Source organism: Carcharhinus amblyrhynchos, chromosome 20 (genome assembly GCF_965287045.1).
Source record: "Carcharhinus amblyrhynchos chromosome 20, sCarAmb.v2.hapA, whole genome shotgun sequence".
In the NCBI taxonomy this organism is placed as follows: domain Eukaryota; kingdom Metazoa; phylum Chordata; class Chondrichthyes; order Carcharhiniformes; family Carcharhinidae; genus Carcharhinus; species Carcharhinus amblyrhynchos.
The window spans coordinates 49,044,058-49,057,326 of record NC_137343.1 but is presented as its reverse complement, the minus strand read 5'-3'; the positions used below and the strand labels follow the sequence as shown (position 1 = coordinate 49,057,326).

General features: G+C 41.2%; 1 protein-coding gene across 2 annotated transcripts in view; it reads right to left on the bottom strand.

Annotated features, from left to right (window-relative positions):
• cabin1 (calcineurin binding protein 1) overlaps nt 1-13,269 on the bottom strand; it is a 464,629-nt gene that overhangs the window by 245,782 nt on the left and 205,578 nt on the right. For both annotated transcript variants that reach the window (XM_080208567.1, XM_080208568.1), the window contains exon 28: nt 10,777-10,890. In XM_080208567.1, coding sequence (XP_080064693.1) covers nt 10,777-10,890 — 114 coding nt within the window. The remainder of the gene's footprint in view (nt 1-10,776; nt 10,891-13,269) is intronic.

Genomic DNA, 13,269 nt, shown 5'->3' with positions numbered 1-13,269 from the left:
TACTTTTATATTCAGTCCCCCTCGCTATGAAGGCCAGCATCCCATTCGCCTTCCTGACCACCTGCTGCACCTGCAAGCTGGGTTTTTGCGACTCATGCACAAGGACCCCGAGGTCCCTCTGCACCGTCGCCTGCTGCAGTTTTTCGCCACGTAAGTAATAGTCCTTCCTACCATTATTCCTACCAAAGTGGACCACCTCACACTTGCCAACATTAAATTCCATTTGCCATTTCCTGGCCCATTCGCCCAGCCTATCTAGATCCTTCTGTAGACTCTCCACACCCTCCGCACAATTTGCCGTTCCCCCAATCTTGGTGTCATCAGCAAATTTCGACACCCTACACTCGGTTCCCTCCTCCAGATCATCTATATAAATGGTAAAAAGCTGAGGCCCCAGCACCAACCCCTGGGGCACTCCACTAGTCACCATCCTCCAATCCGAATAGCACCCGTTGACCCCCACTCTCTGCCTCCTATTTGACAACCAATCCTCTATCCACGCTAACACCCTACCCCAACTCCATGTCCCCCGACCTTCTGCAATAACCTCTTGTGAGGTACTTTGTCAAACGCCTTCTGAAAATCCAGAAAGACCACATCCACCGGCTCTCCTCTATCCACTGCCCTAGACACATCTTCATAGAACTCCAGTAAATTTGTCAGACACGACTTCCCTTTAATGAAACCGTGCTGCATCTGCTCTATCAAGCAATTCCCTTCAAGATGCCCCTGATAATCCCCCCCGACACTTTAGTGCTTTTTTTTAGTGTGGCCAATCCACTTCAGCTGGACTTTGGGAGGAAATCAGAGCATCTAGAGGAAACCCACTCTGACAAGAGAACGTGCAAACTTCACACAGTCACCCAACACTGGAGCTGAAACCAGATCCCAGCTGAAACCTGTTGGACTTCAACCTGGTGTTGAGACTTCTTGCTGTGAGGCATCAGTGCTATCCAGTGTGCCATCCCAAAGTAAGAAATCTTGGTGAGACAGCATCTGGATTATTGTGGACAATTTTGGCTTCCTTATCTGAAGATAGGTATACTTACATAGAGGGATGCAACACCAAGGACTTATTTCTGAAATGGCAGGACTGTTCTATGAGGAGAGACTGAGAAAACTGGGCCTAGAATCCTGAAGAATAAGAGCTGATCTCATTGAAACAAAAAATTCTTACAGGGTTCAAAATGGTAGATTCAGGAAGGGAGTTTCCCCTGGCTGGGGTGTCTAAAACTCGCATTCTAATCAGTATTCTGGAAACTGTGTGACCCTTTATATGCTCTGTTTGTAACCAGAACACTCCCTCACCTGACAAAGGGGCAAACCCTGAAAGCTTGTGGGTTTACTATTAAATAAACTTGTTGGACTTTAACCTGGAATTGTGAGACTTCTTACAGGGTGTCTAGAACCAGGGATATATTCTCAGAGTAAGAGATAGTCTATTTTGAACTGAGGTGAGGAGGAATTTCTTCATTCAGAGAGTGGTAAATCTTTGGAATTCTCTATCCCAGAAGGCTGTTTAGGCTCAGTCATTGAGTATATTCAACACAGAGATTGATAGATTTCTAGATATTAAAGACATCAAGGAATACGGTGATAGCACAGGAAAATGGCACTGAGGTCGAAGATCAGCCATGATCTAACTGAATGGTGCAGCAGGCTCAAGGGGCCTACTTCTATTTCCTAAGTTCTACAATATTGGATGACTAAAGTTGGTTACTAAATTAGTTATCTCCCCAAATACTTAGAATTATCAATAAATTATTAGATCTAGTGTGCAGTCAAGCTCCAGATAAAATCTTGCTGCAGACGGCATAATATATTTTAAAGAAAACCAATCATTTCATGCTGAGTTCTGCTACCTTAAAACCACAGGTTTACAAGCAGCAGCAACTGCTGTCTCATTGACCAGCTACAATTATTTCATGTGGCAATTTAGATAACTCCCCCAGAGATTGATTAGGCTAACCACAGTTCCACTAGTATTCAAAGAACAAACGAAGAACAAAGAACAAACAAAGAACAAAGAACACAGCCTGGGAAACAGGCCCTTCGGCCCAACGAGCCCATGCCGCCATTTCAACATTATGAGTCCCCTCTCCACCCATGACCCTTGTCTATGCTTATGGCATTCCACGTTGAGGGAAGGCTAATTTAGGGACAATTTGTTACACCAATCAGCCTGACAGCACATCTTTGGGGTGTGGGAGGAAACCGGAGCACCCGGAGAAAACCCATGCAAGCACAGAGAGAATGCGCAAACTCCTGCAGACACTGGCCCAAATCCATGTATCTGCACAGCAAACAGTGATAGTCACTGAGCTGTCGTGTTGCCCAGCACCTGGTCCAGTTTAAGCATACACTAACGACGCAAAGTACTAGGCTATTCTCGAAACAACCAAGAGCAGCCCTCATACGACCCATCGCGTGTATGCCCCTCGTTGGACAACAAGGCGGACCGAAGCACCTGTGAATTAAAAGAGAAAAACATCAGTATCATCCACATCCTTATACACACATTCAAGGGAATCCCCAAGTGAAACAAGTGAGCCAGAAAATATGTTGGAAGGTCCATAAGAATCAATTGATTCCCAAGAACATCCCAAAGCTCCTGAACCTTATTTAAAACAGTCTCCTATATCGCTCCATCCCCATCCCACTCATGTGCCTATCTAATTAATTCTTAAACAACTTCAGCGTGCCTGCCTCCACCACCTTGCTTGGCAGAGCATTCCATACCCCCACTACCCTCTGTGTGAAAAACCTCCCTCTAACATCCGAATTATTCCTCGCCCCCCCTCGCCCTAAGCCCGTGGCCCCTCGTAACATGCGTTTCCACTTTTTATCTATTCGTTTAACACTTTAATGGACATCACTGACAAGGCTGAGATTTATTATCCATCCCTAATTACCTTTGAACCAAGGGGCTCATCAGGCCATTTCATAAAACCATATTGTTGTGGGTCTGGAGTCACATGTAGGCCAGACCAGGTAAGGATGGCAGATTTCTTTCCTTATGAACCAGCTTTTTACAACAATTGATGATGGTTTTACAGTCAGCATTATTGAGTTTTTTCAATTCTAGGTTTTATAACATAGTTTAATTTCCACTGCCCGGTGAGATTTGAACCCAGTCCCCAGAGCATTAGTCTGGGTGTCTAGACTACTAGTAGTTTAGACTACACCACCATCTATTCCCCTTTTTACAGTATACAATTTTACAATACATCTAAATTGTCTGACTTGCACCAAGATAGTGGCCTGCTCAATTTAGTACTTAAAGCTGCCTTAGGCACTTGGAAAAGAATTTGCCAGAGTTTTTCCTGGCATTGGCCACAGGATTTTTACCACAGGATTTATAATTGTTAGTTGAGAAGATGCTGAAAGGGTTGCTACATTTGATGGGTAAGGATAGCATTTACTATCCTTCTCTCCACTCTTAAGGTCCTATTTTTAGAAAATGCACACTATTTTCTCGTCCACTGCAAATGGCATTGTTCCACGAGCAGGTTTTCAACAAGCACGTGCTAACAAACAAACCTGTTGGACTTTAACCTGGTGTTGTGAGACTTCTTACTGTGCCCACATCAGTCCAACACATCTCCAAATCCTAGTTTTCAATAAGTGACAGGGGGAAGTCAATTCTGTGAAAAACTAAGCTCAGATCAGCACAGATGATTTCCAGGATATCCTAAGCCAACCTGAAATGGCCTGAGACATTAGCTCTGTTTTTCTCTCTCACACAGATGCTGCCTGATGTGCTCAGTATTTCCAACATTATGCACTTTTATTTCAGATTGCCAGCATCTGCAGTATTTTGCTTCTCAGCCAGCCAGGTGATCAGAACAATTTTCGGTTTCCAGAAGATTGAAAACATCGTTTTGTTTTAATGATAAACTTTTCCTCAATAAGGCCTGCCCTTTCTCTGGCCACTGATGCATTCATTATTTCTGGCAGCACTGTTGAAGAAGATGGAATAGCATGACTGTCTTCTAAGATTTTATTCTGTGCTTACCGCTGGAGCCTGGAGGTCATCTATCTTCAAGCTGCGTCACTGGAAATGCAAGCTGGAAACAAGCTTCTTCAAGTGACTAATGAATTGTTTGACACTTAATACTCCATGGAGACTTTCAGAGACCAAATGTGTCACGTCCAGCAGTTACATGCATCCATGCTTGCAAAGAGGCTGCACTTTGCAGTGAGAAAGTGTCCTGTTAGCAGAAGCTTCTCAGTTGTTTGAAAACTGATACTCCTTGACATGCAGTTCAAACTGAAACATGTCATCATCAGTGAGAGCAAAGAGACCCTGAAAAAAGAAATATCTGCTGCAACTACTTCCCAGCAAAGAAACAATCCAAAACACAGGTGTTTGCCAGCATCGTCATTGTACACTGCAAACATTTAGTTTCTGGAAACTTAGGGGATAGAAGTGACATGGAAGTGGGTAAACTGTACGGGTAATTCTTCCTGAGCATACTTCCAGAGCTTCCAATAACTGGCTCAAACTATGACCTAGAAAAAAGTGTTCTGCCTCACAGGTACTTCTGAATTGTAGTCACTGTTGTAAGCTAGAAAAACAGCAGCCAATTGATGCATAGCAAGCTTCTACAGATAACAATCAGATCATCTGTTTTAATGTTGGTGATTGAAAATTAAATATTGGCTATGGCACCAAGACACGTGCGAGAGGGAGAGAGATTGAAACAGGTAGGGTAGGAGAGGGAAAGAGAGTGTGTCAGACATTGCAGTAGGCAGATCTAAAGAGAGAAAGATTCAGGACTGGTGAGAAAGAGGCAAGAATTTTCCCATTCTTTGAATACTGCCATGGGTCCTTTCATGCTCTCTCTCCCGCAAGGACAGACCAGGCCTGGAGTTAACGCCTCATGCAAAAACAGCATCTCCAAAAGTACAGTGCTCTCTAAGCCAGAGATGCTGAGATCCCATGAACAAACTATAAAAAAAGTGATAATAATATGCTTTTCCATCTCAGTCACCATAAGAATGGAAGGTTATGAGGCTGACTTATCCAATGTTTTGAACCCTTGCGATTTTACCTATGTAAAGATAGTAGGGAGAGGAAATAAAATGCAATCCAACTCTAAGGCAGTAACAATCTGACAATGAAATGGCAGCTAATGAAGAAAAACAAAAACTGCTACATTGACAAGATACCCAAACGTTTAAAACAAAGGAGCTACTCAAAACCACAGAAACATTCTCTTCCTTTAAACAGATATAAGAATTAACTGGAGTTCCTTTGGAGCAACCATCAAAAAATCATAACTTTTATTCATATTATAATTGCAGTGGTTCTTTTCCTACAATAATCATGTCAAGTGTAACACTAAGTTTAAATGAGCAACTGGGTATCAGCAGTGATAACACTGCACTGCAGTGCTTAGCAATTGTCACTGGGTTTTTTGGTTGTGTTACCAACATTGAGGCACTTCTCTGCTCAAATAGGGTCCAGCATACTTCAAATACTGTGTGAACTGCTGGCTGTAAGCAAGGAATGGAAAATTTGGCAGAATTCTTCTTTGTTTAACGTCAAGGAGGACATGATTTTTTTAGTCTGGACCATCACTCAGAGTGCCTTAATCTCTGTGGAGGAGAGCTTCTGCCATCATCATCTCAGTAAGTGCACCACAAGGTGTGAATTAAGGAGAAATTCTAGTTACCTACGTTAATAGTTAGAGAACAACTGTGGTTTTGCAAAATACTGAAGATCACCACCTGGGAATCTGTGACTCAAATTTCGAAAGGATCCAACTTTGCAGCATTTTTAGCGGGACACTGTCAGCCACTATTGCTGGCTACACAGAGTGGGTTACAAATTCAGAAATATATGCTGTTAATATTTGAGCTCTATAGCCAACAAACTGAAAAGCACTGCCAAACTCATTTTTTACAGATGGCACAGCAGAACTACCACATTTTATAAATATTATTCTCAATACTCTGCTGGCATCAGCTCTTGGACTTAATTGTTTAGAACATTCCTCAGGGGCCCCATTCTTACTATTGCAGTGAAAACAATGCAGAGTGACTGAACTCCCCTCAGTTAGCAGGGCAGTATTGCTCCACCACAGAGCAAGCATATTATGCATTAGTTGATAACTGATGAACTGATAAGTCATGATCAGTGGGGAAGGGAGGGGTACCGAGGCAGGGGGGCTGGTGACAGGGAAAGTGAGATATGGGGAGAAGAGTGTGCGAGTGGGCAAGACAGAGGGTGAGAGAGAGAGAGACAAAGAAACACATGCGAGAGGGAGAGAGATTGAGACAGGTAGGTGGGAGAGGGAAAGAGAGTGTGTCAGACATTGCAATAGGCAGATCTAAAGAGAGAAAGATTCAGGGCTGGCAAGAGAGAGGCAGAACTCTTGGTATTTCACTGATGTTTCAGCCTAGATTGCATGTTCAAGTCTGGAATTCCACAAGGTCATTAAAAGGACCATTTGAATGCACCTCTTTGAATGAAATTAATCAAACATCAAATGTTTTAAATAAGTCAATAGGAAGGGAGTTAATATTTTAATCTATAAATTGCAAAATAAATTTGATCAAAGAACATTTTATGTTAGAGGAACGAACAAGCCTTTATAGTGTGAATAGACAGTTTTGGTGCAATACAATAGGTTAATGAGGCACTGCTGGGTTCTTTGGCATTGTTCCGTCTCCTACTCACAATCCCCACCTCCGCAATGATATCAGAGCTCATGATTCTAAAAGAACTGGCACAGTTTCTTTAATTACAACTGACTCACAGAAACTAGGAGTAGGAGAAGGCCGTGCGGCCCCTCAAATCTGCTCCACTGTTCATAGAATCATACAACGTTACAGTGCAGGAGGCCTTTATTCAGTGACTCGGCCTCCACAGCCTTCAGTGGTGTAAAATTCCACAGATTCATTACCCTTTGAGTGAAGAAATGTTTCCTCACCTCAGTCCTAAATTGGTCTACCCCGCATCCTGAGATTGTGCTCCCTGGTTCTAGATTCCCCAGTAAGAAGTCTGACAACACCAGGTTTTCGTCCAACCGATTTATTTGATAGTAAACGCACAAGCTTTCGGGTTAGTCCCTTCGTCAGGTGAATGGAGAGTTCATTTGCCTTCCTAACTGCTTGCTGCACCTGCCTCTTCACTTTCATTAACTGGTGTACAAGGATAACCAGATCCCTTTGGACATCCACACTGCCCAACATATCACTATTTAAAAAAACATTTTCTTACTGATTTCCTTAAATTCTTCCCTTTCACTGGACCCTTGGTTCCTTAACATTTTTGGAAGGTTATTTGTGTCCTCTCGTGGAGTCAGAACCAAAGTTTGGATTGCAAAGAACTACATCTATCTTTACTCATTTCTTTCGCTTCACATTTATGCAAGCTTTTAGCCAGTTTCTATGTTCCCTACAATTTTACTCTCATACTCTATTTTCCCCCTCTTGATCAAATTTTTGTCCTCTTTTGGTGAATTCTAAAATTTTCACAACCTTCTGTTTTTTTCCTGCCAATTTTATAAGTCTCCTCTCTGGATTTAATATTATCCCCATTTTATTTTGTAAGCCATGGTTGAGCCACCTTTCCTCTTTTTTTTGCACCAGACAGGAATTAATAATTTTTGCAATTCATGCACACACTTTTTAAATGTGAACCACTGCCTATCCATCGTCAACCCCATTAATAAGGTTCCCCAATTTATCCTTGCCTAGTCACATCTTGTACCCTCACCGTTCCCTTTATTTAGATTCAGAACCCTAGTTTCAGATTTGACTAATTTACTCTTCATCTTAAATGAAGACTTCTATCATTATGATCACTCTTCCCCAAAGGACCTCACACAACAAGATTGTTAATTAATCCATTCTTGTTGCACAGTTCCTAGTCTAGAATACCTAAACTAAGAAAATGAGATCATGGTGGGAAGGCCATTACTTTGGCAATAATTATCTTAATTACTAACCGAGGCTTCAGCCCAAACAATTAGGCCTCTTGATCCCCGTTTATTGTTCAGTCATTGGCTTGGTTCCTCAATGTATTGGTCTAAAAATAAAATCATGTACATGCTCCAGGAACAGCTCATCCACTATAACATTGCTAGTTTGGTTTGTGTAATCTGTTTGTGTGTTAAAGTCACCCATGGTTACTGTTATACTCTTATTGTAGGCATCTCTAATTTGTTTAATACCATCCCTTATATCTTCTGTTATCTACTGTTTGGGGGCCAACGGACAACCACTAACAATGTTTTCTGCCCCTTGGTGGTGTTTATCTTCACCCATACAAATTCTTCATCATGATTTTCTGGACCAATATCCTTCCTCATTAACCTCCTTTACTAACAAATGCTACCCACCACCTTTCCCTTTTTGTCTGTCTTTCCTAAATGATAAATACCCCTAATGCTCAGTTCCCATCCTTGGTAACCCTGTAACCATGTGTCTTCAATATATAATAACTATTTCTATCTATTTGCGTTGTTAATTCATTTACCTAATTGGTGAACGCTCTGTGCGTTAAGACACAAAGTCTTCAGCCACACATTTATCCAACATATCTTGTTACTTTTACTCTCGCTAGCACCTGGCATTGGTAATCAGCACATAGCACTGGTAGTAGTCCTAAGATTAATGCTTTTAAGGTTCTCCCTTTCAATTTACATCCTAATTTCTTATATTCTACTTGTAGGATCTCATCTCTTTTTTTTAAACCTATGTCTTTGAAGGAAAACTGACCTAAATTGGTTTTATTTAGCATTATTCATTCTGGAGTAAATTATCTAAAGTATCAGGAACACTCATATCTTAAAGGAGCGTTCACAAATAAATTACTTACCAAGATATAGCTTTCTGAAATCTCTCGGTTTCATATTTTGCTTACTGTTTCTGCCTTTGGAACTTATTCATAAGCAAAATATGAAGTGGTTTAGTGGTGTGACATTGTATATAATCTGAGGCAACAGGAAAACAAGTTGAGAAATCTGCATTTTCTAAAAAAAACTTCCATAATCAGGAGTTAATTTCAAGGCTTGAATGAGACTGAATGCAAAATGTCAGAAAACAGTTTCAAGGTTCTGATGTACTGAGAAACTGAATCTGTTTACAGAAAGTCATTTTACTTGAAAGAGTAAGATGGGAAGAGGCGGTGATCAGGAAAATAAAATGCATTTACACAAGAACAGGAATAGGTACTTAGCTCTTTAACTTTGCTCTGCCAGTCAAAACAATCTTGACAAATTTGCAGCCTAACACTGCATATTTTCCTTCGTTCAACAAAAATCTTGTAAACCAGATGATCTAGATTCAATTGTCATTAATGCAGGACTGTTCCAAAGTTCAACCAGCCTTTGTTTACAAGTGTTTTCCAATTTCACTCCCAAAACGTCTGGCTCTAATTTCTAGTCTATGACCCGCTCGGCCTAGAATCCCAAGCAGTGGATTTTTTTTAATCCCTTCCTATTAATATCTTGACGATATCTTACTTTACAGATACAAACTTAAACTTCAAATAGTTTTCCCAAGAGCTTAGCTGGGCAACAACAGTTACAGTAGGACTCTGTATTCTTGGTCTGAGAGGGATGGGGACATATCATTTACAATTTCCATTGCTGACTATTAAGCAGTGATCATTGCTGGAAACTACGTGTGGGCAGGATATTAGGGGAAGACCAGATCATAATTGAAATCTGAACTCTTGTCAGTGCATACTGTCTGGGGAATGAAGGGCAATATACTGCTTACACTGCTCTGAGTCAGCTACGCTTGTAGACTTTTCAACTGATCGGAATTCAAGGAATGCCAGAACACAAGTGCAGACTAATGTCTTCTCAACCTACAGGAAGTCTGTTGGAATACTAAAATGCAAGGTGATGAAAGGTTACATTTCATTTTACATCACTGCCAGCCAGCTATACCAAAATCCCAATCGGAAACAAGACTGCAGTTTAAAGATTCATGAGTCAATGTAGGCAATGCCGTTTCTATATAATCACAACCTGATTCAGTGATACTCAGTCTAACATACAATTCCCAATAGATGCTGAGATTGGATCTAGATTGTGCCATGAGTTAGACCAAAATTAATGGGCAAATATATTCCATTTCCCTGGTTATTTAAACACAATGTCTAATTTTGTTTGTAGGACAATGTTAAGCCAATTAAGCTAAAAAAAACTCCTTCACTTCAATTGCAACCTGTGACAAATGTAATTTTGTTTACAAACACACACAAAGTTTGCTGAACTGAAGAAAATTTTTCATTTCTTTCTGTTGCACACAGCACTTCTGCGATGCTCTGCTCTGACAAAAGTCACCTTTGACTTGTAACGTTGGCTCCATTCTCGCCCCACAGATGCTGTCAGGCCTGCTGAGATTTTTTTTTAGCATTTTCTGTCTTTGTTTCAGATTCCAGCATCCACAGAATTTTGCTTTTACTTCAGTAATGTTGTCAATGCAACCACAAGGCACAGCAAGTAGAGGAAATTTGTGTTTTTTTGAAGTATGAGTCACACATATTGCATTCTGTAATCTCTGCAGCCAATATAAAGTGAGAGTACAACTGAAGTTTCCACTCTGAGGAAAATAAAAGCACAACTGTGAACAATTGGACAGGAACAGCTGCTGAGTTTACAGCAGTACTCCAATGGTTCATAGGTAACCCTCCCTGGTTTAACATTTCTTCTGAAGTGATGTTTAGACGCTGCAAATATTCATAACACAGACTACATACAGTAATGAGAAGGGAATAAAACGTTTCAATTAAAACTTTTCCATAAAACTTACATTAAAAAAATTTGTTTTGTTTCTCTCGTAGAAGAGTCCTTGTGCTGGCATATGCTTCAACTGTTGCCATGGAACACTGATGCCTAACAACACATCTCGAGCCCAGTTCAGGTTCTGCAGAAAGACACAAATGGTGAAAGTTACAATAAAGAAACTCTATTGATTAGTTTAAAAGTTGCACCAAATCAAACAAAAACTTGCCATTTTGTTCTAATGGGAAAATCCTGTATATTGCTGCTTAAAGAATACTCACTCATCTTTGTCAATTACCCCACACGAGGAAATTGAAAAACTCGTGTATACACAAACATCCATTAGATAAGGCAAAAGATGGAGTGGAAAGATGGAGCTAGGCCACGATCTAGTCACTCAGCATTGAATTCATTTCGGAAAAGAACTATGCAAGAGAAACTGGTTGATAATCTACGAACGGAGATGATTATGGTCAGTCAACGTCCAGAATGGGCCATCTGCAATGCAACACTGACCTTTTCACTATCAATTACTGCACAGCTCTACAAAGCTAGTTTTGCGCTCTGATCCTGGATCTGTTACGTGAGATACAAGCTGACCCCAGTCAATTCAGATTCTACTCAGTCCCACTAAAATGTAAAAAAAGGTCAACTCAAGTTCAAGTAGTCATTTAGCTGAAAGTGAAAAATAGTCACCTCCTGCTGTAATCTATTTAGATACCTCAAGACGACTTGAGCAAATGGTACTTTTGTTACTCTACAACAGGCATGTATAACTATTTAGTTAATTTAGCAATTTAGTTAAAACAGCATGTCACAATCATCAAACCCATTTTAAAATAACAGTGACAGATGCTCATCAAGCTTCTACTTTGTACATTTTGACTCCTCTGCTTTGAGTATTTTGTGGAGAGCAGTGAACACTTATAACATTGTCAGGGAAACTGACTGTGAAGTGCTACATAGCCCAACAATGCGAGCCAGTTGATCGGTGGAGACATTTATTAACCTGAGGCAGCTTCTACTTCAGCCATAGAGCCACATACATTCTTCTAAGCCAGTGCCCTTGATGCTAGCATCAATGAACATCGTTCAAAGAGAAAAAAGACCTGAACAAAAAATTTCAGAAACACCAATAGAGAAAACATTTTGGAAAGTATTTAAATGATTGAAAGAGCAGCAATAACTCAAACATTATACAGCATGCCAATGACACGGCAGGTTGAGCCATCTCTATATAGTACCGTGCGAGAGAGATGCAGGTTCTGTTCTCCCAATCTACTCAGTCTAATATTCATTCTCAGTATGGGCCAGGATTCAATGCCCAGCCCCAGTTTCACAGGACTGCGATGGTGTGCTGCCTTCTTGAATCTTTTGCAATTTTTTTGCAAGTCCTTTTATTCTTCAGTGTCACAGATGCCAGACTTCAGTCGATCTGATTCACTCTATGTGATATCAAGAAATGGCTGAAGGCACTAGATACTGCAAAGGTTATGGGCATGACAACATTCTGGCAATAGCAGTGAAGACTTGTGCTTCAGATCTTTCCATGCCCCTCGCCAACACAGCTACAACACTGGCATCAATCTTGCACTGTGGAAAATTGTTCAGATATGTCCTATACACAAGAAAAAGACAAATCCAACCCAACCAATTACCTCCCCATCAGTCTACTCTCGAGTAAAGTGATGGAAAGAGTCATCAACAGTGTTAACAAGCAGCACTTGCTTAACAATAACCTACTCACGGATGCTCAGTTTAGGTTCTGCCACACAGCTCCTGAGCTCATTACAGCCTTGGTTCAAACATGGACAAAAGAGCTGAATGCCGGAGATGAGGTGAGGTGAGGGTTACTGCCCTTGATATCATGGCAGCATTTGACTGGAGTATTGCATTAAGGATCCCTAGCAAAACTGGAGTGAATGGGAATCGGGAGGAAAAACCTGCTGCTGGTTAGAGTCATAGCTAACACAACAGAAGATTGACTGTGGTTATTGAAGGTCAATCATCTCAGTTCCAGGTCACCACTGCAGGAGATCCTCAGGGCGGTGTCCTAGACCCAGCCATCTTCAACCGTTTCACCGAGCAGCAACTAAAGCAGATGCTGAGCAATTCAGCATACCCTGAACAATAACCAGCTTGTGTGGCCAAGTGGCTAGAGGCCTGAGCAACTAGGCCAACAGAAATGGACAATCTAAATTAAATGGCAGTCATCAACTTCCACAGCCAGGCCTGATAGGAATTCAGACAGGCCATTTTTAATACATAAACACAGGTCAGAGGTGAGCATGGATAAGCCTGGAGGCTGAAACTGGAGGTGCACAGCCCTGGCCAAATAAGAACACTATCTTTGTATTCCCCAGTTTCAGCCAGACTCACTGGCACCTGATTCCTGCCATTCTCTCATACAGAAGGGCCCTGGCATTCTCCATATATGGAATGTGTAACTCCATTGAGTGCTATGACCCCCAGTGACCTCATTGGCTGAAAGCCAGAGAATCTTCCTGAAGAGTGTAAAGAG